The 26,105-nt window shown below is 37.5% G+C and overlaps 2 protein-coding genes and 1 pseudogene across 18 annotated transcripts in view; 2 read left to right on the forward strand and 1 right to left on the reverse strand.

Moving 5' to 3' along the window:
- Positions 1–14,145, forward strand: part of TASOR (transcription activation suppressor) — a 55,566-nt gene extending 41,421 nt beyond the window's left edge. For 2 of the 8 annotated variants that reach the window (XM_045862145.3, XM_064594983.1), the window contains exons 18-24: positions 3,212–4,146; positions 6,721–6,843; positions 7,571–7,730; positions 8,178–8,286; positions 9,612–9,790; positions 9,963–10,127; positions 11,008–14,145. In XM_045862145.3, the coding sequence (XP_045718101.2) occupies positions 3,212–4,146; positions 6,721–6,843; positions 7,571–7,730; positions 8,178–8,286; positions 9,612–9,790; positions 9,963–10,127; positions 11,008–11,540 (2,204 nt within the window). In that variant the 3' untranslated portion in view covers positions 11,541–14,145. The other 6 variants (XM_064594997.1, XM_045862143.3, XM_045862142.3 and 3 more) reach the window with 6 other exon arrangements.
- Positions 11,164–26,105, reverse strand: part of CCDC66 (coiled-coil domain containing 66) — a 62,679-nt gene continuing 47,737 nt past the window's right edge. For 9 of the 10 annotated variants that reach the window (XM_064595018.1, XM_045862148.3, XM_045862151.3 and 6 more), the window contains 5 exons: positions 16,571–17,058; positions 15,991–16,031; positions 14,807–15,039; positions 14,354–14,478; positions 11,164–13,023 (listed from right to left, as the gene is read on the reverse strand). In XM_064595018.1, the coding sequence (XP_064451088.1) occupies positions 12,937–13,023; positions 14,354–14,478; positions 14,807–15,039; positions 15,991–16,031; positions 16,571–17,058 (974 nt within the window). In that variant the 3' untranslated portion in view covers positions 11,164–12,936. Of the gene's footprint in view, positions 13,024–14,353; positions 14,479–14,806; positions 15,040–15,908; positions 16,032–16,570; positions 17,059–26,105 lie in introns of all 10 variants that reach the window. The other variant, XR_010412519.1, reaches the window with a different exon arrangement.
- On the forward strand, positions 21,794–22,665 carry LOC123834382 (poly(A) polymerase alpha-like; annotated as a pseudogene).

A 26,105-nucleotide genomic window follows, 5' to 3' on the forward strand; every position in this document is an offset into this window, starting at 1 on the left:
CTGCTCGGCAGGAAGCCTGCTTCTCGCTCTCCCACTCCCCCTGCTTGTGTTCCTGCTCTCGCTGTCTCTCTCTCTGTCAAATAAATAAATAAAATCTTTAAAAAAAAAAAATAAATAAAAATAAATAAATAAATAAATAAATAAATAAGGTAGTGTTGTAAATAAGAGATTAGGAAACTCTGGGATTCCAGAAACAGTTACAGATGTTGCTGATTAGCTAATTGCTGTTGGTTCTTAGAAGACCTTTTCTTTTGTCTGAATTCAGTCCATTCAGCATCTCTGCAGATGGTCATAGGCATTGTTTTCTTGCTTAGAGTGTGGTGGTGGGCCTTTCTTGTTTGTTTCCATTTCTTTATGTCTTACTCTTTCAGAAATCTTAAGTGGTAGTGGGTTTTTTTTTCTTAATTTGGAAGGAAAGCTAAGTGGCTTAATTTTAGTAGATCTTTATGGTTTTCCTCTCTGCGGAATTAAAAAAAGACTGAATGATTTTAAGAAAATCTTTTGTCTCCTCCTAGGAAAAATGACCAAAAAAACCAAAATAGGAACAAATATATGACATACAGGGAAGTGCATTAATCTTTAGTACACAGCTCAGTGGGTTTTTACATGTGTATAGACTTATGTTACCACTACCCAAATCAAGATGTAGGACATTTCCAACACCTCCAGGTTTTCTTTTGTATCCTTCCAGTCAGTACTCTCCCTGGCCCAACAGTAACCACTAATCTAAGTTCTTTTACCATAGATTAGTTTTACCTGTTCTTAAATTTAAGGTAAATGGAACCTACACATGTCTTGCTTTGTTTTTGGCTCTTTCACTCAACATTATGTCTGGGATTCACCTATTTTATATCTGTCAGTAATTCTTTCTCATTAGAAGCAGCCAGGTATCAGGCACCTGGGTGGCTCAGTCGTTAATCGTCTGCCTTCAGCTCAGGTCACGATCCCCAGAGTCCTGGGATCGAGTCCCACATCGGGCTCCCTGCTCCATGGGAAGCCTGCTTCTCCCTCTCCCATTCCCCCTGCTTGTGTTCCTGCTCTCGCTCTCTCTCTCTCTCTCTGTCAAATAAATAAATAAAATCTTAAAAAAAAAACAAAAAAAACAGCAGCCAGGTATCTTGTTTATGCTTCAGCATGTGCCATTGGCATCTGCAGTCCTCTCTTATTTGTCATACCCTCTTTATATTTTGTGATTGAAAATGGAAATACGTGAATGATGCTGCCTTTAGAGAACTCACTATTCCCCTTTCAAAGTCAAAGTACTGCAGTGCTTGAATGACAATCAGTAGAAAACATGCATTTTTGATATTGACGTGTTTCCTTTAAATCATTTACCGATGAAGACATTTTTTTAAATAAAGTCAATTTTAGTGATTAGAATCTTATAGGGGAAATGTGTGACAGTAGAATTAGGTGATGGTAATTTGCATTTTTAAAAGGGATTTGTTTAGACTTTTTTAATATGGAAAATTCCCTACATGGATTTAAGCTTCATTCAGCTTTATCCATAGCCCTTCAGGTGTAAACTTATTGGTCTGAACTACAGCTATACATCTTGGGAGCAGGTATTTCATTTGAAATAATACATAATTGGAAGTTTAAAAATTATAGGTGGTATTTCCCAACCCGTTTGTTTTACAAGGTATAATTTAAAATGTTTTTATTTAAATAAATCAGATATTTGATATGGTACGTAAGAAGTACAAAAATATTTCAAAATCTAAAATACTTCAAAAAGTCTTGCAGCCCTATCTCAGACATTTAGTTTCATTGCATGGATCAGCCTCTTACAAATTTCTTATGTATCCTTCCAGACATTTTATGTGTGCACTAAACTCCATGTTGCAGATTTAAGAAGGATGTTCTGTATTCTGCAGTTATTTTATGGAACTTGAATTTCTGGTTTATCAGTTTCATACAGTTTTAATTCTTACCTTGGTACATTGGATATTTTGCTCCCCTACTCTTCTTCCACCTACAGACCTGTTGTGGTCTTCTTACTTGCCAGCAGGTGCCTTTGTAGTAGTTAATGGGTAGAGTGGTTCATGGTAACTACCAGGGTTGGTGGAGAAATGTCACAAGCTGACTGCTGCAGAGGCTGTTAAGAGCTTTAGAAAAGTGTGTGAGGAAAACCAAAACTGAATTTGTGTGGAGAGGGTATGTTGCCACACCTGACTGCAAACTTGAACAGGGAATTCACTGTATCTTTAAAGTACTATAGTTTTGGGCGCCTGGGTGGCTCAGTTGGTTAAGCGACTGCCTTCGGCTCAGGTCATGATCCTGGAGTCCCGGGATCAAGTCCCGCATCGGGCTCCCTGCTCAGCAGGGAGTCTGCTTCTCCCTCTGACCCTCCCTCCTCCCTCTCATGCTCTCTGTCTCTCATTCTCTCTGTCTCAAATAAATAAATAAAATCTTTAAAAAACAACAACAAAAAATAAAGTACTATAGTTTTGAAAACTATACTTGTACCTGCAACTTCCTGATATAGAGGTACCATTTCATAGACTACAACAGCAATTTGTTAGGAAATATTGGCTAAGATCTAAGGAAAGTTAATTAAAATAAAATTGTATAATAATCATCTAGGCAAAGAGCACAAATGTTTTTTCTTTTCCTAAAATAGTACTATAAATTGCCGTTACACATATTTTCCCCTTGTCTTTTAAAAAGGGACTTAGGGTATCTGTTTTGAAATGTAGTTTTAAAAACACTGTGTTTAAATTTAGAATTTCTGGGAAAAAAGTACAATCTATGAATTGAGCTTATTGTCAAAAGTCAGTTTGGTTCCATTAACATCAGGTAGCTGAATGACCTCTTCATCTCAAGAGTGTTACTGTTAATGCAGATATGAAATATGTTCTCTTCAATATTATTGAACCTTTTTTTCCCCCGATAGATCTATCTGGGAAGCAGAAATAAGCAAACTTAATTTATATGGATGCCAAATTGGCACATGTTCGAACACTTCAAAAGGAATCAAAGAAAATAACATCCAAACTTGTTACTCTAGCTACTGAAATCCCAAGACCAGCCATAAGTAGGCTACATAGAAAATGGGGGTTCATACCATCATTTGAGATTTTTATTCTACTTTCCAGTGCGTAATTAGTTCTGAATATATACTTTGATCTGACATTCCTATTTACGAGTTTGTGTTTTCAGATGTTATGTTTTTGGATTGCTCTTGTAATAATGAACTCTTCCTATATAGGTATGAAATCACCAGAAGAACAACTGGTGTGTCTGCCACCACAGGAGGCCTTTCCTAACGACCCCCGGGTAATAAGTAGACAGCGAGGTTCTGATTACCAGTTTCAATCCTCTCCATTTACAGACACACTGAAGGGCACCACTGAGGATGACGTGGTGACAGGTCAGGTGGTGACAGTGGAGGAGCAGTGTGTGCCAGCAGCAGAGCCGCCCACAATGAGTGAGACCACAGAGAGGACAGTGTTAGGAGAGTACAATCTCTTTTCTAGGAAGATAGAAGAGATTCTGAAGCAAAAGAATGTTTCATATGTCAGTAGAATTTCCACACCTGTTTTTTCAACACAAGAGAAGATGAAACGGCTTTCTGAGTTCATATGTTCTAAGACTTCCAAAGCTGGTGTACAGGAGTTTGTAGATGGCTTGCATGAGAAACTAAATACTATTATTATCAAAGCATCGGCCAAGGGTGGGAATTTGCCACCAGTCAGTCCTAATGATTCTGGTAGTAAGATAGCATTGAATCCTCTGGGAAAGGCTGTCCTACCAGTTTCCTCAAGTGACTTCAACAGTAAACAGCTCCTTGAGCCACTTTGTAGTGATACTTTGAAAGACAGCAACTCCAGTGAGCAGCATTCCTCTTCAACTTTGGGTTTAACCGAAGTAGAAGTGAACCAGCCACACCATGCTACAGAGCTGATGGTGACTTCTGATCATACTGTACCTGGTGATACTGCCCGGGAACCAGTAGAAAAAGAAACAACAAAATCGCCCAGTGATGTAAACATTTCTGCCCAACCAGCTCTTTCAAATTTTATAAGCCAGTTAGAACCTGAAGTATTTAACAGTTTGGTTAAAATCATGAAAGATGTCCAGAAAAATACTGTGAAATTTTATATTCATGAAGAAGAAGAGAGTGTGCTCTGTAAAGAAATAAAGGTAACTAAATGAGAAGGTATTAATAATAGTAATGCTATATAAACTTGTCTTGTTGGGTCTGATCTCTATTAAATGGAGGGTTTTTTGTTTTTAAATGTTGACCATATGTTTTCATAATTTGATACAGAGTGGAATAAGACTAGTAAGTTCAATTAAATGTAGAACCTCTGATCTAAGTATCTTAGAATTTAGAATCTTGTTTTATCAGTGATTTTAAAGACCATTTGTATGTACACTGCAAATACCTTTAAACTGTTGATTTCAAAGATTTTAAATGTTTCTTACTTGGGTTTTTAATGGGAAAGATACAGAGGTAGAAGAAGCTGTCAGTGTTTACTTCTTACGGGGTTTTTTATCAGTCAAATAAAAAAAAACTGTCCAGGGATGACCTAATGATATATATAATCTTTTGGCATTTCTTGATACCCTGGTCATATCAGGGTTCCCTACAGCCTTTTTGATCAAAAAACATGATCCTGAAAGACTCCCCAATCATGAAAGATTCCTCACTGCAAGGTATATTTTTTTTCTACTGAAGCTACAGAGTAAGACTAGTGTTTCAAGTATTTGATTTTTAAAAATACATGCATGTATGTGTGTGTGTGTAGATACAGACATAGATCTATAAAATTTGTAACAATAGGTAAATTATGACATACAAGAACAGTTGTATCAGTGTTTTAATAATAACAGTTAGTATTTACTAAACTCTAGGATTTTAATCCCTTCAGGGAATGGCATAGGTTTTAAAATAAATGCCTGCTCCCATTATGGAATTAACTTACCATGACGGATTTCTGCTTGTTTTATTAGAGGAAGCAGAAGGTACTATAAATAAGTGCCTTGTAGGCAAGAGTGGCCCAGAAACTCTGCTGCTGAGATGTTCTGAGCTTTTGTCAGTTTGGGAATCTCTTTGATGCCAGCATGTTTCATGTAGCATGCCCATGAGAACATGAAGAACATGGAAATGGAGGAGGAAGAGTGCTCAGTGTGCCTTTTCTACTACTAAATCCCTGTGATTTCTTGGGAAGATGAAACCAGACTTAGTAGGAGTTTCTTGGTTGCATTTTTGCCCTGTATCATTGAATGTAGAGCTTCTTAACTTTTTCCACTCCCAGCAACAGGTTCAAGCACAGTACTTGTGGGGGCAATAGCTGCCTGTCTCGATGAGAGAATAGAGTGGATAGAGTTCCACAGTGTGCTCAGCATTTATCGCACCTTCCCCACCACATTTTGTAAACTAATTGTATCACACTCACAGAAAATGTATTGACTTCTGGTGCATTTAATTCATTCTAGCATAGAATAAATCCTATTTTTATTACTCATGTAGAAGAAGAGAAGGATGCTGTGTGTTTTTCAAATCTGATAGGAGGTCAGATCAGAACTTTAGTTTTTAATCAACCTCCATTGGAAAATTTATCCAGCAAAAATGTTAAAATAGAATAAAAATACTATCAAAAACATTTTAAGCTTCCTGAATAATTCTGGAGTTCAGTGGATTTATTATTATAAGAGTTCAGGGGTCTTAAAATGAATTTGCAGTTAAAGCTTCTTAATGTAAAAAGATCAAAAATTACAAGCTGGCCTATAATTTATCTTCTCATTACCTGTCTGTAAGCTGTTCTGAGATCTGCCCTGAAGCTTTAGAGGTTAGAGCAAAAATCTAATAATATAGAAGATGCTGCTTTAGTTCAGGACTACACAGAAACATCCCCTTTGGGGTGATGCTTGTTGACTGTTCTTGATAGAGCAGCAGACTGGTTGTGAGGGAAGCTGGGTTTAGATTTAATGGCTGTCTAACCAGCCTTGCCAACCTTGAGAAAATTAATCTCCTATCTATATCTGTGAAATGAGGAATATGACCTCTAGGAACCTGCATTTTACCTCAGACTTCAGGATTCCACCAGCAAGCAAAGAGCAACGGAAACTGCCTGCACTACCACCATGTGTCCTTTGATAGTACCATGTCACCAACATGGAGGGAGGTATTAGATGGGAGGGTCTATTTTATTTGAAAGGTGTGAACTGGACAGACATGGCTAAATAGTATGTGAATGCCATGGTCCATACTGAAGCTCTGTATGAATGACTTTGGAATTGTTGTGAATTAAATGAGTCCAGTAGTCAGAAAAGTGCTTTGTAAGGGAATGAGTACTATACCAGTAACCTGGCTGCAAATAACCAAAGGCTTCCCTTGAAAGGAGAGGAAAATGAGATGAGGGAGTCGTTAATGATTGGGCTCTGGGTTGCCCAGAATAAATAATGGAACTGGGTTAAGAACCTGGGCTAATTCATTGTTCTTATGGTTCTTTTTGTTACCCACCACTGGCATTTACTTCGCTTCGATTGCATAGCATTGTGACATTGTGACTATGGCCATTTAAGCTCCGAGCTATAGATTCTTCTATAAGAAGAGTGGACCTGATGATCTCTAAGGTCCATAGTGTAAGGTCATCATTATTAGTGATCATTACTGAGTGACTACTTACCAGTTTATATTGCATTTCTGGTGTTAGGTGGATATTTGCAAAAAAGGCCTTTTAATGTTGATTTAGTTTTTCTTTTTAACAGGAATATCTTATCAAATTAGGCAATACAGAATGTCATCCAGAACAGTTTTTGGAAAGAAGATCAAAATTAGATAAACTATTGATTATTATTCAGAATGAAGACATTGCAGGTTTCATTCACAAGGTAGACTATTAAGTCAAATTCACTATTATTTTGGTTATAAAAACTCCCTCATTTTAAAATCTTACTGTCTTTGAGGCTAAAGCTGTTTGTTTTTAAAATATCCTTATAAGGTCTAAAAGAGATAAAACTTCAAGTTTGGGAGATTTAGGGCTTGAGACCTAAACAATCTGTGAATCAGCTTGTGATCAAGTTTGTACCTCTGCAAAATTTTAAACTGCGGCACGTGACAGACCGTGTCACTCATCAAGACTCTTAACTCCTTGAATGTCAGTGGGTCTGTTGACTCTCTCTATATTGTTGTCATCTTCATTTGTATGTCCCAGGTAAAACCTGTTTGTACCCCCTCTTTGCCAAACCATTTCCCCTTTCCGTTGCATTTGGAGGTACCCCATCCAGTCTTAGAAACCTGTCTCAAGTCCTGCTGTCCTTTGAAGGCTCTCCTGACTGCATGGGCTCTTGCCCTCCTCTGAATTCTGACTGAACTCACAGGGCCGGACAGGTTGGCCTTTATCATTCTATTGCCAGGTCTGTTTTAGGTGCCTTTTCGTCAGCGTGTTCTGTTCATGGTATGTACCCAGTACGGAAGTGTTGGTTTATGTCTTTGGACATGTTGGGAATATTTTTGTATTTTGCTAGACTTTTCTTGTAGGTTACTTCACACCTGAGTCTTAACCATTTCATTCTCTTACCTATCCTTATTTCTGTTTTTGTTTTGGGATTTAAATAGGTACCTGGCTTGGTGACTTTAAAGAAGCTGTCTTGCGTTAGTTTTGCTGGTGTTGATAGTCTGGATGATGTTAAAAATCATACATATAATGAATTATTTGTATCTGGCGGTTTTATTGTGTCTGATGAATCCATTCTAAATCCAGAAGTTATCACAATTGGTAAGATTTATGCTTTATTTGGAGCACAAACTTTTGTCCTTTCTAGGTTTTTTTCTTCTCATTAACGACTCATGCTTTTTAAATGTATTGTTCTCTCTGATTGGCCGAATGGATGAGTACATTTCCATCATTTTCTTTTTATTACTTCAGATTTCTTTGTCTCTTAGTCACTGCAAATAATTTCCTCTAAATCTGATGTAAAGCAAGTCTCTCTGCACCTATTGCACTTGGATCCCTTCTGCTTTGTTACTGTTGTCAGCATGTTCTTTTTTTTTGTTATGTAGATGTTCTTAAATCTAAGAGTGTATCTGTCTCCCTTCGAAGGGAAAATACTGCAAAGGAAAGTAGATATTCCTATATAGTATCAACAAACATTTCTTCCATAATTCATTTGTTGAGTGACTGTTATATATTGAATTTTAAAATGAACTTCATTATCTCTAACAGAGAACCTTAAAAATTTTTTGACATTCCTCGAAGAACTCAGTACTCCGGAAGGAAAATGGCAATGGAAAGTCCACTGTAAATTTCAGAAAAAACTAAAGGAATTGGGCAGGTAAGATTTGAAAAATAACTATGTAATGGTTGATGTCTACATTGTGTTCATAAAATTTCTTTCTCTGTTTTTCTGTGTTTATAGATTGTGGATGTTGCTCAGTTTTCACAGATTTCCTTAGCCACTCATAAGGGGGAATGTAGTTATTATTCTAGCCTATTTGGAAATAGTATTCTTATTTAGGAAGAAGCGCTAAAGTTGAAGTTCTAGTTAGGTATATAGGTAAAATTGGTTTAATCTTTGCCACTTGAGGGTTTAGAAAAATCGTCAAAAAAATAGTCAGCACTCTATTTTTTTACCAAACTATATATGCCAACTAGATCAGGCTCTCTTCCAGTTAAGGACTACACCGTAGGCAGCTAATCTATTTACACACATACTGAGACATTAATCACAACATGATAAGGGGATTTGTGATTAGGACATTCATTTATGTAAGCAGTTGATTTCCAAAATGCCCAGTGATCCTTGGATTACTAGTCCACTTGAGAGGCCCCACAAATGATTCTATAATAAGATGAATTTTGGATACTCTGTCTTACTACTAGAGAGTCCATGTAGTGTATTTACATATTTAAGGATCTGAGAGACTCTCTAGTTAAGAATTCTGTTTTACATTTTGTCAGCTAGCATTTTTGAAACTTGGGTGGAAAAATATTTTTTCTTCTAATACCTAACACCTTCTAATTCTGTGGAAGACACTTAGGGAAATTCAGGTTTAAATAATTGAAAAGTATTTAACTCTTTGTAGTAATTCACTTTAAAAAACTTGTTTTATCTTCAAATTATGTGAAAATAGGCATTGGAAAAGCCTTTACCTTTGTGTAACAGATAACAGTAATCAGATAATAATGAGGCCCAAAGGTGTGACTTTGGTGCAAAGTTAATACCCTTATCTTCCTGACAATAGTAATTTCTACCACTTGTTGCCTTGTGCTTGGAGGTGTAGAAATAGCTTCAAGCCATGTATTTTTCTGAAAGAAAGATTTCTATTTTTTTGTCCTGTGCCCTTTGTTCACATTCTGAATTAGTAAAGCTAAAGGGGGAAGTGTTATTTAGTAAGTACAGTGAGATTTTAGTCTAAAGCTGAATGGCTGCCTCTCAGGCTTTGCACCCATAAAAAGCCCCTGGACTTAAATGTGGGTTGCACAATTCCTGCTCCCCTCTCTCTCCTAGGAAGCACCCGTCCATCAGGCAGTGAACTAAAGCAGTGCAATTGTCATTGGTTGCCTCAATTGAGAAATTATGGTTTTAATTTGAAGCAAAAACGTCCATACTAAATTTTAGAAATGCAGATCCAGATATTGAACTACTTACTTCCACAGATTGAATGCTAAAGCTCTAAGTCTGTTGACACTTCTGAATGTCTATCAGAAGAAACATCTGGTTGAAATTTTGTCATACCACAATTGTGATTCACAAACTCGAAATGCTCCAGAATTGGATTGCCTTATCAGACTTCAGGCTCAGAACATACAGCAACGACACATAGTCTTTCTAACAGGTAAAGAGTGCCGCCTTAAGCTTTCTATTATGAATGCAGGAATGTGGATGGAAGCGTTTTGTTGCGGTTAGTGGGTGTTAAGCACTTTCATGGGGGCGGGGGCTGGCATCATCCTGTCTCTCCATGTAGGTTTTCACATGTTTTATACTCGAACCTTTTTATTTTCATTTAGAAAAGAACATCAAGATGCTTTCCAGTTATACAGATAATGGAATAGTGGTTGCGACTACTGAAGACTTTATGCAAAACTTTAAAAATCTTGTGGGCTATCACAACTCAATCACAGAAGAAAACCTTCCACTGCTTGGTGCTAATGAGAATCTTGAGTCACAGTCAGGTAACTTTTCAGTAGTTTTACTTTTCTTTAAGGCAGACAGAAAAAGAGGAATGGTTTTGTGTCGTTTTCATAGAACAAAATGCCTCCTTTGAAACTACTCGCCCTCTGTGTAAACAGCTTCAGGGGAAGTGTTTCAAGGCACTTAACTGTTCTTATACTTAGCATATACAAAATTGCTCATTTATTATACTGTAGTCAGTACAAACTGTTAAGTATGCTACCAGAGTAGGCATTTTCTTTTTGAGGGTATATAAACTTTTTCGGCTGCTGTTGTCAGCAAAGGGGTTCTGTTTTTATAAAGGAGGACACCAAGTAATGGGGAATTTAGTATTGGGCTACAGACTCTCCCCAGATGTGTACAGCAATTTAAGTGCAGGGTAGTAGGGATATATCCATAGCTTTGGTGCTTTGTGAGATGGCCTCTGCTTTGGTTCCAGGTTTTATGTTAAATGAAAGATGTACGTACTTTGTTTTTGATGAAAAGCAGAGATGATCAAACATTTGCTAGAACTAACCAGTTTAGTCGTAATCCAATGAAGCTAGATGTCAAAATTTTTATTTTTTATTTGTCTTGTCAAATACTGAATTACCGTGTAACTTTAGATGCTGTTTTGACATTAACCCCTTTGGAGCTGGGAGTTGGGATTTCCCAACATTAAACGTGAACACATTTCGCAGAAGCTTTTAGCATCGGATTATCTGGACATTCACACCTAGTGTGAGTGTTGTGACTAAGTGAACTTGTGGCAGAAGACCAAGCTTTAAGGGATTGTGGACTTGCAGACCCTGACGCATTATATTGTGTGAGTAGTGTATAATTTTAAAACTTAAACAAATTGTGTATTTCAATAGAGGAGGACTTTTTGTTTTTTAAATGTAGCTCTTTTAGAAAACGATGAAAAGGATGAAGAGGATATGTCTCTGGATTCAGGGGATGAAATCTCACAAATAGAAGTATGCAGCAATTTTCATTCAGAAATATTGGCGAAAGAGACCAAAGGATCACGTGGAACAGATCAAAATAAGAATATTCAAATTGAGTTGCAATCGTCTCTTGACGTGCAAAAAAGTTTATTAGAAGATAAGACTTATCAAATTGATTCTGAAGAGAGCGCTTCTGTTGCTATAGTATGCTCTGAAGGAGAGAACAGCAGTGCAACTGAACAAGATTCATATAGCAACTTTCAGGTTTATCACAGTCAATTAAATATGTCCCATCAGTTTAGTCATTTTAATGTTCTCACTCATCAGACATTTCTGGGGACACCATATGCCCTTTCATCAAGTCAGTCTCAAGAAAGTGAAAATTACTTTTTATCTGCTTACACTCAAAGCTTGGATAGAGCTAAATCTCCATCTCCATTAAGTTGGGGGAAAAGTGATTCTTCCAGGCCCTTTTCAAAAGAGAAATAATTATAGTAACTTTTTTTTTTTTGAAATAGGTTGTTACGAACTTTTTCTGTTATAAGTGAATTAACAATTTATATTTCATTCTCTAAACAAAACGTTTCTTGTCCTTCCTCAATGTTTTTTTTCCTCTTATTTAAATCATGATGGCCTGTAACAGTTGAAGCATCTGAAAATTGAAATAAATATATATATTTTTAACATATATTGTACTTGAATTATCTCATGTTGGCACTTTTTAAGTTTTACAAATATATGTTACCTGTACTTGGGCTTCAAATTGAAGCCTGTTTTATATATAAAATTAGACAATTTGCAAAAGGATAGTGAACAATGCCTTTTCTTTTTCTCCCCCCCGGTCAGATGATACCAACTACTTTTGCTGAAGTGACATACCAGTCGACTATTGTTAAGCTTTTGTATAGTGTTTATACAGGTATAAGCCAGTGATGTCAATAGATATAAAGGATTTTGGCTCAATACCTCAAGATTTATCTAACAATGAATGCAGTTTCAGTTTAGATGATAAACTATGTAACATAAGACTTAGGACTTAATGCCAGGCAGCATTATTTTTATCTTTAGGCTTAGCCATCTAAAAATTGCCTATTGGTAAAATTTTGGGTCAACCTTTTATTTGAGGTGTTTGATGATTACAATTTTCAATGCTTAGTATGGTCCTTGACTTAACCAAATGCAATTTCATATTTCCAAAAGATGGGCTTCTGTTATATTAAAGGCACTGAACAAATCTGGAACAACTCTGCTATAGATTTTTGAATTCGTAGTCTTAGAAAAATGTAAGTATATTTTTGAGGTGGTGAAAATTTAAGTGCTTTACTAAAAATAACAATTCACAGATAAAGTATATGGTCAATTTTAAAACCGTATCTATTGCTAATAACTGTCTGCATTAGAAATGCAAACTTGTAAAATGTTTTTGTAAAGTCCTAAAAACAGGAATTATAGAAAAGAAATACTGAGCTATTTTAAAGTTGAGATGTGTTAAGTCAGACCTTCCTTTGGCCCCTCAGAAGAACTTGGAAGAGTTCTAACCTCTTAAATCTTTTTATAGAACAAATACCTAAGTGGTATTTCAGTAATAAGCTACGTAAGTGTAGAAGAACGTGGTCTGTGAACAGGTCAGAAACCTGTCTTAAGGTAAGTAGAAAGTGTTTAAATACCTAGATTGTGATAGAGCAGAAAATGTTTTTTTACTAACCTTTACAAAAATGTCTGTTTTATTGTAAAAAACATATATACACAGCGTTGTACTACATAATGTACAAGTTTTAAATAAGCATTTTTAAAATAAATCCAGGTTATTTGGAAAATACAGTTATGCAATGAACACATTTTATAATTCAGAAGCAACAAATGTGAAGGATTTGATATTCTACATTTAAAACGAAGAATTAAAATTCTCTTCTTGATTTGCAGCTAAAGGCATGAGATTAGTTTCCAACTCCCTTTGCTTCTGGAGAAGGCCCTGAAATCACATTGATATGTTAGGAAGCAGCAAACTTGCAAATTATTCCTATTTTACATTACAGTCCTGCTAATCCAGAATTATATTTACTTTACTTTGAAAACCTGTAATCAATCAGTTCAGTTACTTGGCCATAGCTTTATCTTTGTCACGTTGAATTTTAACCACTCAAAAGACCTACATCAGACTTTCTCACTTGGATATTGTGTAGCTATTACATACGTGTAAGATTATGTTTTTAGTATAAAAACCAATAAGGATGACTCTTCCAAGTCTCCGTAACTATGGGGCTGAAATCCCCTAAAGGCTCTTAAAATGGTAATGAGACACACTGAAGGAGTCTCCCTTAAATAACATCCAGTTTATCTTGACTGCACTAACCTTAGTGGCTTAGACAAGGCCCTGCTGAAATAAGATGTGGCTACTATACAGGTGGGTCACTATATACATGGTATATATTCCTGCCTCTTGACCTCACAACTTTTACCTCTATTTAAAAAAGTGCCTTGTCACTTTAATGGAAAATTGGAAATATTACTGCTTGTTACATAATCTATATGTAACCAAAGCTAGCATTAAAGAACTAAAGGATACTTTCTATATAATTGTTATTGTGATTTTCTAGCTCTTTGTGAACAAATTGGGTAAGCAACACTTGAATCGACAATTTGAAATGCAAGAGGCATATGTAAATGACTGGACATGAAAAAGGGCACTCCTAAAGTGGCAGTTTATTTTTCCTAAGATTGGGGATAGGTATTTAAAGGCCAGCTGATAAAGGTGCTGATAGCCTTAAATATTGAATGTGTTACTAGATTTTATTTTTGCCTGAGCAAGCTAATGAGAAGTGACAATAACTGATGATCTGGGAGGAGGAGATGTATGTAGTCTGATGGGTAAGACGTTACGTGTATACTTTCACACCAAATTTTATTATTCTTTGGGACTTGCATCAATATTCTGAACACTGCCAACACATTCAATTAAAAAAAAAACAACTGCATTACTAAGAATTTATTAAAGCATAATTTTGTATTTTCTGTCTTGAGTTTTAGGGTTTATTTCATGTTTACCCTTTCAAATGTATGTTTTTCATTAAATAAAACTGTCTTAATATTACAACTGTCTCATGATTTCATACTGGAGTATTTAAGATGGCAGTGTGAATCAAATTGAACGAAAGAACTTTTAAGATTAATATACAAGTGAATTTTTTTTAACTGGGATGTGTTCAATTAGGCCTTTAAAGTAAAATAGCCCTTCCAATATATAGCCCTCCATTAGCCATACACAGAAAAGTTACATCCAAACTTGGTGAAAAAGCTCCTACCTGTCTCAGTTCCGATAGTCCCTTAAGGATTGCTTGCTGTCGATCCCTGTTTTTCACCAAGTTAGGATTAAGAAGTGGGTCCCTGACCTCAGAATCAAATAGCTGCCGGTGTTCTTGGTCACAGTCTGAAGACAGAAGAAAGTGGTATAAGTCAAATACAATCTCTAAAATGAAAAATTTAGTAAAGTCTCTGCCTTTGGCTCAGGTCATGATCCCAGGACCCTGGGATCAAGCCCCACATTGGGCTCCCTGCTCAGCAGGAAGCCTGTTCTCCCTCTCCCACTGCCCCTGCTTGTGTTCCTGCTCTCGCGCTGTCAAATAAAATCTTTAAAAAAAAAAAAATTTAGTAACAGACCCCAAAAGAGAAATTCTACCCCTCCTGACTAAGGGCAAGAATATTAGTTTGGATTCTGAATTTAGTGTTGGGGGAAAGGGATACTTCTGTTTACTTACCATGTGAAGTTTGTTGGGTTAAAGGCCTAGACAGAGGTGCATCTGGATCAAGGTAATAAATCTCATTGGTTCGGACATAGGGGATAAAATGAGATGGTTCAGAAAGACCAGGTGATGTTCCTGTTTGACTATCTTCTAAGATCAGATTCTCTCTTTCATAATTACTGTTTTTTAGTGTCTGAGTTTGTTGTGTTCTGTTTTTCACCACTGGAACTGGTGGTGGTGACTGAGACCTGTTTTTTTTCAAAAAAGCATAATTAAGGACTAAGAAGCTTTAATGCAAAATTATGTATTTTAAATTAAGCATATCTACTCTTTAATCACATTTCAATTTAGTCTACAATGTAACACCTTAAAGAACACTAGGAATAGAAGTGAGTTCTATGACACTTTTCCTAAAATGGCAACAGAATAGGAAGACTTTACTTGGCAAGGATATATACAGTATAGAGGAAAAGTGAGGATCAATACTAGGTGGGCTGATTTAAGCCCAATGCTCCTTAGATAATTCACAATAATCTACTTACCATGCGAACCAAACTTCTTGTTAGAGCCACATTCCTACACAACTCTAAACCACCTGGTTCATGCACAAAGGCACAGAATAAAATTCCTAACCATCTAAATCTGGTTAAATGAACTAGTATCCCTACTAGTCATTTCTTCATAACCTCCTCAATCTAAGCAGAAAGGCTATTCCACTGTTGACATCACTGGAAAGTCAAAACTGTTTTATTTTTATTTTAAAGATTTATTTGGTGGGGAGAGTCCCAAGCAGACTTGGCGCTAAGCACAGAGCCTGATGGGGGGCTCAATCCCATGACCCCGAGATCATGACCATGACCTCATGAAACCAAGAGTCAGTCACTTAACTGACTGAGCCAGCCAGGTGCCCCAAATCAAAACGATTTTAGCTAAGTTTGCAGACAATACCTCACCTACATTCCTACCTACATGCTTAGGCCCAGTCCAAATTGGGCCTTCAAATTTCAGGTAAAATGTCAGCCACATTTCCCTTATACCTCTATTTCCCACCTCTAAGTCCCTACACTTTCCTGTTACTGACTTCATATATATATATATATACGCGCTTTGATCTTACCTATATTCTGAGCAAATATTTGTACTTCCTTTGTCCCACACAGCACTAAGTAGCTATGGAATCAATCCAATCCATAACGTACCTTTCCTTGCCGAAAGAATTAATTTTCAGAGGCTCTTCTTCCTAAAGGGTAGATAAATGCAGACAGGAGTAACAGTACTGCCATATGTCCCCACAAATATTTTTGAAAACCGGAGAATGAGATAGATTTTCTACTTTTCCAGTCACGGAACCAATGCAGTAATTCCTGACCTTGTAAAATTATCCTCTGTCTATATTAACTACAAACGAGTTTTGAATGGCTATTTGAACAATGAATAGCATTAATCTATATAGGGTATAAGGGTCAAGTTTTTCTGTACAGGACCAGATAGTAAACACTTTGGCTTTGTGGGCCATCATGTGGTGGTCTCTCCAGCTACTCCAAACCAGACACAGACAATTCATAAAAGAATGAGCATGGCTGTGTTCCTATAAAACTTGATGTACAAAAGCAGCAGCATGATGGATTTGCCCACAGGCCGTTTGACAACCCCTGGTATAAACTAAAGTGTATTTCTTAAACTTGAACAGCCTCGTCAAAATAACCATGTGGGGAACTGTTTTCAATCTAGAAACACCAATACATACTTTAAAATATTTTTAAGACAGTAAAGTTTTACCTTTTTGATTAGATGCCACCTGAACCTTGGCTCAGTTTCTTGAGATGAAGGAAGAACTGGTGAAGTGCCTCTATTTTGAGAGACATGTCCAGGATTATTTCTTTCTACCAAATTAAGCAGTTCCATCTGCCTTCTTACTTTTTTTTCTTCTCTCTGCTTTTGAAGCTGTTTAGGGTACTTTTCTGATGCTGGAATATACCTTTTGAGTGGCTTATTTATATTCCAATCAGGCCTTTTAGGACATTTCTTCATAGGTGTTTTCTCTGTCCTTGCAAACTCATTACACTGATCATTATGCCAACTGTTTTCTTTTTCTAAGTTGACTCCTTTAACCTGATTTATTATAAGTTCCTCTTTGTCTTTCTTAGTGTTAAACTGTTCATTAAATTCTGCAGGAATCTCAGGAGATGAACAATTTAGAATTTCCCTTTCTATTACTGTTCCACAGCATGATTCTGCATTGGTGAGTGTTCCTGTATTTAAGTCATCTAAAGAAAAATTTCAGAGGATTAATTTTTAATTGTAAAACACAGAATTTATTATTTTAACTATTTTTTTCCAAATTCTATACCCATTAAACAACTTTCCATTCTCCCTACCAGCTTCTAGCAACCAACATTCTACTTTGTTTCTATGATTTTGACTATTCTAAGTACCTCATATAAGTGGAATCATACAGTATTTGTCTATGACAGGCTTGTTTCATATTAGCATAATGTCCTCGAAGTTCAACCATTTATTTGTATATAGCATGTGTCATAATTCCTCCCTTTTTAAGGCTGAGTAGTAATATATACCATTATAGGTGTATACCACACTTTGTTTATCCATTCATCTGCCAAGGGGCATTTGGATTGCTTCTACCTTTTAGTTATCGTGACAAATGTTGCCATGAACACTGGTGTCTAAGTATCTCTTCTTACTTTTCACTTCTTTCAGGTATATATCCAGAACGGGAATTGATGGGTCATACAGTAATTATATTTTGAATTTTTTGAGAAAATGCTGTATGTTTTCTATAGTGACTACAGTTTTTACATTACCAATAGTCCACAAGGGTTCTAAATCTTACATTAAACCATTCACTGTACCAAGCAAACCTACAGTGCTGCACAATTTCAGGCCCTTTGACTTACCCCAAACAGAAACCCTGCATCCACTAAGCAGTAACTCCACATTCCACCCTCCCTCCCAACCCCCAGCAACCTCTCTACTTTGCATCTCTATGAATTTGTCCACCCCACCCTTGATTCCTCATACAAGTGGAGCTATAGGATATTTGTGTTTCTGTGCACTCCTCCCTGACCCCATGACCAGCTTACTTACTCAGCAAGATGCCTAGGTCATCCATGCCACACACTTCAGATGGTTTAGTTTTAAGTAGGCTCCATGCCCAGCGTGGAACCCAATGTGGGGCTTGAACTCACAACCCTAAGACTTTAGCTGAGATCAAGAGTCAGACACTTAATCGACTGAGCCATCCAGGGTGCCCCCAGATGATTCATTCTTAGCATCACGTATGACCATTTTTTAAAAAACTTTTCACAGGACTGTCCTAGCTTTCATTGAGAATATACAAAAGCCATATATAGTATCATCTTGTATATCTAAGTATTTCTCAGCACAAGTCTAAAATACATTTTTCATATCAATGGTAACTGGCAAAAAATTTTTCATCAAAAACAATGTAAAAAAAAATCGAGGTGGTAAGTTTTTTATAACTTGGTTTGAAAATATATAAACATACAGGATCTGGAAAATGTCCTTCTGTTGTCTGAAACGCTGGGAAACTGTCTTATATCTCCCTCCTTGGAACCAAATTTTAGGGAAATGTTCCTGATGAAAAGTCATGTTGTGTTTTTTGTACTTTTAGATCATATGACTCATATACCATTATATTCTGACTGCAGACCATTGCTGAATCACATACAACATTGGAAAAGTTTACTCAAAGACTTCTGAAATTTCCTTCTTACATGTTTACTGAGGTTAACAGCTATGAAACCAGTTGAACAGTTTTACAAAAGGTCTTCTTTCACTCGTGATTAAAATTTTAAATACACAATTAACTAATGAAAAAAGGTCTGTGGTACACATTAAAAAAAATTAATAGTCCAGTTATTGCTCTCTTATCCTGGACACTTACTAGGTGTGTTATTCCAGGATGGAGATGCTCTAGGACCAATCCCTAGTAAGGCTGCCCAGCCTGCATCATTCTAATACTGGATATTTTCTTTTGCCACTCTATACCCACTTAACGCCTTTTTCTACCATGACTCTGCCCTGGCAAACTAAACTGGTATGAACCTTATCAATGGGTTCCTGGGTCCTCCAACTTCACAGTCAAGAGGGTTCACTGGCAAAGAGAATGAAGTCAGGATATTTATTGCACCGGCTCATTCCCTGTTTTGATCTGAGGCTGACTCTGTCCCTTTACCAAAGGCCATTGCTCCCCTCAAAGTTACCTTTAACACAACTTTTGCCTTCTAGGTTCTGGTAATCAGCTTAGCTGCTACTAGCACCAAAGTTATGAACTGTCTCTGATTCCCTCACACCCAGTCCTTTGGAAATGGTCCCTTTCTACATAAACCATCTTGAATTACTTGATTCTGGGACCCTGACCGCTTAAATTCTCTTATTTATTTATTTATTTATTTATTTATTTATTTATTTTAAAGATTTTATTTATTTGAGACAGAGAGAATGAGAGAGAGAGCACATGAGAAGGGGGAGGGTCAGAGGGAGAAGCAGACTCCCTGCCGAGCAGGGAGCCTGACACGGAACTCGATCCAGGGACTCCAGGATCATGACCTGAGCCGAAGGCAGTCGCTTAACCAACTGAGCCACCCAGGCGCCCTTAAATTCTCTTATTTAAAGCCACTCGGTGATAATACACATAATTTCACTATCTTAAAGAATTATTTTCACTTTCTCTTAAATAATGTGTAGGATTCATACAATTCAACAGAATTTTCTGGACATAGGGAAGGGACTGAACCAGATTCATCAAGCTTTAAGAGCAAAGTATCAAAAAAAATACCAAGAGCTCATAAGCAGAATAATTTTAGGTAAGTGAGCAGCTGTCAGGTAAGTAAGTAACCCAGAGCTTCTCCCTGAGGTGTGATGGGTTTGAACCCTACACTGGGCACCTCAGCTTTTAAGACCTGCTCTTGAGAGAGGAGTTCCCAAAACATCTAGCTTTGAAAGCCAATAGGGCTCATGTCCATGAGACCCACAAAGCTATAGTGGAAGAAAAAAATGGCTACTGTGTGGACTAACTTGCCCCAGGGCCCAGCAAAGAGGCAGCCAACAGTACCCAGAGTTATTAATATAAGTAAATGAACTTCTTTCACATAAAGTGTAGGCCTAAGGGGCAGGCATCTAACTTACCACATATCTAGGGACTTACTGTGATACTATTCCAGGGAACTGAGGCTGGCAGGCACTATCTTCATTTAAAACTTTAGGCCTGGGCGCCTGGGTGGCTTAGTCGGTTAAGCAGCTGCCTTTGGCTCAGGTCATGATCCCAGGGTCCTGGGTTCAAGTCCTGCATCAGGCTCCCTGCTCAGTGGGGAGTCTGCTTCTCCCTCTACCTCTCTTCCCCCTCTTGCTTGTGATCTCTCGCTATTAATAATAAAATCTTTTAAAAAAATTAAATAAAAAGTAAAACCCTAGGCCTACCCTGAACCTCTAACAGGTACTACCTTTAGAGTCCCGTCCTCCACCCCCCGCCTCACTCCAACCAGCAGGTGTCATCTTCGTGCTTTTCCTGTCTGACTCCAGAGCGCCAATATCTCCTGGAGGGGAACTTTTACACAAGTCTGTTGCCCTGGATTTTATGTCATACCCTGGTTTCTGCAGCTGCTATGTAGGGGGTGCCACTTGATCACCAGGCCCTGGAGGCCAGGGGGCTTCTGCTTGTGGTCCTAGTGGACTGTATATATAAGTTAAAAGCTGCTGCCTGAAGGTCTGGCTTCCATGCAGCCTAAATCTACGTGCTGACTCAGATATTCCCCTCTAGTACACTGACCAGTCTTGGCACACTCAACTACTGGGAGCTTTTAAAAATAAAACTGGCTGCATGGACTATCACAAATGTTTGAGAGACAACCAAAAGCTAGGGTAGGGTTGAACAATAAAGGGTCAGTGCCTATGTGAGGCCCTTCCTTCAATCCTGGGAGAGGCAGCTGTTTCATCTGATGCATAGAAACCAAGACAGAGGGGCGGCTGGGTGGCTCAGTCGTTAAGCGTCTGCCTTCAGCTCAGGTCGTGATCCCAGTGTCCTGGGACCGAGCCCCGCATCGGGCTCCCTGCTCCGCGGGAAGCCTGCTTCTCCCTCTCCCACTCCCCTTGCTTGTGTTCCTGCTCTCGCTATCTCTCTGTCAAATAAATAAAAATCTTAATAAATAAATAAATAAATAAAAAATAAATAAAATCTTAAAAACAAAAACAAACCAAGACAGAAAATCTAACAAAATGAAGAAACCAGAGGAATATGTTCCAAACAGGAGAATAAGATAAAACCTCAGGAAAAAAGCCTTAATGAAACAAATAATTTACCTAATAGAGTTCAAAGTAATGGTGATAAAGATGCTCACAGAACTCAAAAGAATGGATAAACACAGCAAAAACTTCAAAAAGAAAATACAAGTATTCAAAGTAACAAATATGTCATAGAAATAGACTAACTGAACTGAAAATTACACTAGAAGGATTCAGTAGGAGACTAGATGATACAGAAGAAAGAATCAGTGAGCTCAAAGACAGGATAGTGGAATTCATCCAGAGCATCAAAAAAATAAAAAGTGAGGATAGCTCAAGAACTTATGGGACATCAAACAGACTATTATTCAAATTATATGGAGTCCCAGAAGAGAAAAACGGCAGAGAAAATGGCTGAAAACATCCCTAACCTGGAGAAGAAACAGATAATCCAGATTCAGGAAGCACAGAGAATTCAAAATAAGAAACACAACCATCACCAAGATTCATTATGATTAAAATGTCAAAACTTAACGACAAGGAGCATATCTTAAAAACAGTGAGAAAAACAACTTGTTACATACAAGGAACCCTCATAAAATTGAGATTTTGGGGGCGCCATGTTAGGACGAAGGGTAAGGAGGAGAAGCACTTAAAGTGGCAGGAGCAGTGCGGGAGTGGGGTTGGACCCAGGGCTGAGGCAGCTCCCCCCTACCCACCTCCCTCCCGCCTCAGTGGATCATGTCCAGGGCAGCGGAGTTGGGGGCAGGGGTGGGGTGGGGTGGGGTGCGTGTGACTGGGCGGTGCCTGCGCAGGAGACTGCTGTTTCCAGTTACAACGCAATGCAGGATCACAACAAACACAGCCATGCCAGAAGCACTATGGCATTACCTCTATCAGCTTAGCAGCCCCCAAGGAGACTGACTGCTTACACAGACACTAATTGAGACTCTGAAGCCCTTTGGAGTTTTTGAAGAGGAAGAGGAACTGCAGCGCAGGATTTTAATTTGGGGAAAATTAAATAACCTGGTAAAAGAGTGGATATGAGAAATCAGTGAAAGCAAGAATCTTCCACAATCTGTAATTGAAAATGTTGGAGGAAAAATTTTTACATTTGGATCTTACAGATTAGGAGTAAATACAAAAGGTGCCGATATTGATGCGTTATTTGTTGCACCAAGACATTGTGATTGAAGTGACTTTTTCACCTCATTCTATGGTAAGTTGAAATTACAGGAAGAAGTAAAAGATTTAAGAGCTGTTGAAGAGGCATTTGTACCAGTTGTCAAACTGTGTTTTGACAGTATAGAGATTGATATTTTGTTTGCAAGACTAGCCCTGCAGACTATTATTCCAGAAGACTTGGACTTATGAGATGACAGTCTGCTTACGAATTTAAATATAAGCACTGGGTGTTATACGCAAACAATGAACCATGGAACACTACATCAAAAACTAATGATGTAATGTATGGTGATTAACATAACAATAAAATTTAAAAAAAGGAATTTAGATCTAAGATGCATAAAGAAGTCTTAACAGTTGCAGGGTAACCAATGAAATTTTACATCTAGTACCAAACATTGACAACTTCAGGTTAACTCTGACAGCTATTAAACTGTGGGCCAAATGCCACAACATCTACTCCAATATATTAGGTTTCCTCGGTGGTGTTTCCTGGGCTATGCTAGTAGCAAGAACTTGCCAGCTTTATCCAAATGCAATAGCAGCAACTCTTGTACATAAATTTTTCTTGGTATTTTCTAAATGGTATGTGTTTATTTATTTTTTTATTCTTATGTTAATCCCCATACATTACATCATTAGTTCTAGATGAAGTGTTCCATGATTCATTGTTTGTGCATAACACCCAGTGCTCCATGCAGATTGTGCCCTCCTCAATACCCACCACCAGGCTAACCCATCCTCCCACCCGCCTCCCCTCTAGAACCCTGTTTGTTTTTCAGAGTCCATCGTCTCTCATGGTTCGTCTACCCCTCCGATTTCCCCCGCTTCATTCTTCCCCTCCCGCTACCTTCTTCTTCTTTTTTTTCTTAACATATATTGCATTATTTGTTTCAGAGGTACAGATCTGAGATTCAACAGTCTTGCACAATTCACAGCACTTACCAGAGCACATACCCTCCCCAGTGTCTATCACCCAGTCACCCCATCCCTCCCACCCCACTCCCCACTCCAACAACCCTCAGTTTGATTCCTGCAATTACGAATTCCTCATATCAGTGAGATCATATGATACATGTCTTTCTCTGTTGGACTTATTTCACTCAACATAATACCCTCCAGTTCCATCCACATCGTTGCAAATGGCAAGATCTCATTCCTTTTGATGGCTGCATAATATTCCATTGTATATATATACCACTTCTTCTTTATCCATTCATCTGTCGATGGACATCTTGGCTCTTTCCACAGTTTGGCTATTGTGGACATTGCGGCTATAAACATCGGGGTGCACGTACCCCTTCGGATCCCTACTTTTGTATCTTTGGGGTAAATACCCAGTAGTGCAATTGCTGGATCATATGGTAGCTCTATTTGCAACTTTTTGAGGAACCTCCATACTGTTTTCCAGAGTGGCTGCACCAGCTTGCATTCCCACCAACAGTGTAGGAGGGTTCCCCTTTCTCCGCATCCCCGCCAACATCTGTCGTTTCCTGACTTGTTCATTTTAGCCATTCTGACTGGTGTGAGGTGGTATCTCATTGAGGTTTTGATTTGGATTTCCCTGATGCTGAGCGATATTGAGCACTTTTTCATGTGTCTGTTGGCCATTTGGATGTCTTCTTTGGAAAAATGTCTGTTCATGTCTTCTGCCCTAAATGGTATGTGTTTAGATTATATTAAAATAAAATTGTAGATACTAAAAAAAAAAAAAAAGAGGTTTTCAGCAGAAACTTTGTAGGCCAGAAGACAGTGGGGCTCAGTATATTCAAAGTGCTGAAAGAAAAACTTCTAGCCAAGAATATTTTATGTGGCATAGTTATCATTCAGAATTGAAGGAGAGTAAAAAGTTTTCCAAACAAGCAAAAAATAAGAGTTTATCACCACTCAGCTGGTCTTTAAAGGAATGTAAAAAGGACTTCAAGTTGAAAACAAAGGGCACGAATCAACAAGAAAACATATGAAAATAAAAATCTCATTAGTAAACATTAATACAAAATAAAAGTACTGGATTAATCACTTAGAAAGCTAGTCTGAAAAATGTTTACTTAGTCTGAAGATTAAAACAGTAAAGCAGTAAAAATAACCCTAACTGGAATAATTAGTAAGGGATACAAAAGATAAAAAGATGTGCGGTAGAGCTTTGAATGCGCTCAAACTTAAATTGTTACCAACTTAAAACAGACTTATAAATTAAGTTATATGTAAGCCTAATGGTAACCACAAAGCAAAAATCTATAGGAGATACACGAGAGATCAAGAAAAAAATCTAACAATACTATTAAAGTCATCAAAATAAAGGAAAAGAATAAAGAAGAAAGGAATCAGAAAACAATAAACAAAATGGCAATAAGCACACACCTGTCAATAATTCCTTTAAGTGTAAATGTACTAAACTTTCCAAATCAAAAGACATGGAGTGGCTGAACGGATAAGAAAATTAGACTGCTTATAAGAGACTCACTTCGGAAGGAAACACACAGAGACCGAAAATAAAGGGATGGGAAAAGATGTTCTATGCCCATGGAAAAGAAAGTGAAGGTAGCTACGCTTCTATCAGTCAAAATAGACTTTAAAACAAAGACTGCAGTAATTGTAAGACAAAAAAGGGCATTACATAATGATAAAGGTGTCAATCCAACAAGAGAATATAACATCTGTAAATATTTATACTCTCAACACAGGAGCACCTAAATATATAAGGCAAATATTAACACACACAGAGAGAGAAACTGACAGGAGTACAACAGTAATAGAGGACTTTAACACCCCACTTACATCAATGGATAGATAATCCAGACATAAAGTAAAAAATACAAACATTAGACCTTAAATGTTAGACCAGATGAACCTCATGGATATATTCAGAACATTCACTCTAAAAGCAACAGAATACACACTCTTCTCAAGTGCACAGGGGACAGCCTACAGGATAGAACATGGTAGCCCACAAAGTCAGTCTTACTATTATTCATGAAAATTCAAATTACATCGTGCATTTTTTCAACCACAATGATATGAAACTAGAAATTAATAATTACCTGAGGGAAACTGGAAAATTCACAATTATGTAGAGATTAAGTAACAGGCCACTGAATCAATAGGTCAAAAAAAGTCTTGAGGCGATTTAAAATGGAAATACAACAATAAAACTTACGGGATGCAGTAAATACAGTTCTAAGAGAGGGGCACCTGGGTGGCTCAGTCGTTAAGCATCTGTCTTTGGCTCAGGTCATGATCCCAGGGTCCTGGGATCGAGCCCCGCATTGGGCTCCCTGCTCTGCAGGGAGCCTGCTTCTCCCTCTCCCACTCCCCCTGCTTGTGTTCCCTCTCTCACTGTGTCTCTGTCAAATAAATAAAATCTTAAAAAAAAAAAAAAAAAAAAAACAGTTCTAAGAGGGAAGGGAAACTTGAGTGATAAATGCCTACATCAAGAAACAAGAAAAATCTCAAATAACATAACTTTAAATCTCAAGGAAAAAGAACGAACAACCAAAGTCAGTATAAGGAAGGAAATAACAAAGATCAGAATGGAAATAAATGAAATACAGACTACAAAGACAACAGAAGGTATCAATAAAACTAAGAGCTGTTTTCTGAAAAGATAAACTAACCAAATTTAGCTAGAATCTTCAAGAAAAATAAGAGCAGACTCAAATAAAATCAGGATCAGAGAGACATTACAACCGATACCAGAGAAATACAAAGGATCATAAGACTACTGTGAACAATTGCACACCAACAAATCTGACAACCTAGAACAAATGGATAAATTCCTAGAAACATACAACCATAAAGAAAAATCCAAGGGCGCCTGGGTGGCTCAGTTGGTTAAGCGACTGCCTTCGGCTCGGGTCATGATCCTGGA

This window comes from Mirounga angustirostris, unplaced genomic scaffold, assembly GCF_029215605.1.
Source record: "Mirounga angustirostris isolate CCGP_5_RB_7025 unplaced genomic scaffold, mMirAng1.0.hap1 SCAF_1, whole genome shotgun sequence".
In the NCBI taxonomy this organism is placed as follows: domain Eukaryota; kingdom Metazoa; phylum Chordata; class Mammalia; order Carnivora; family Phocidae; genus Mirounga; species Mirounga angustirostris.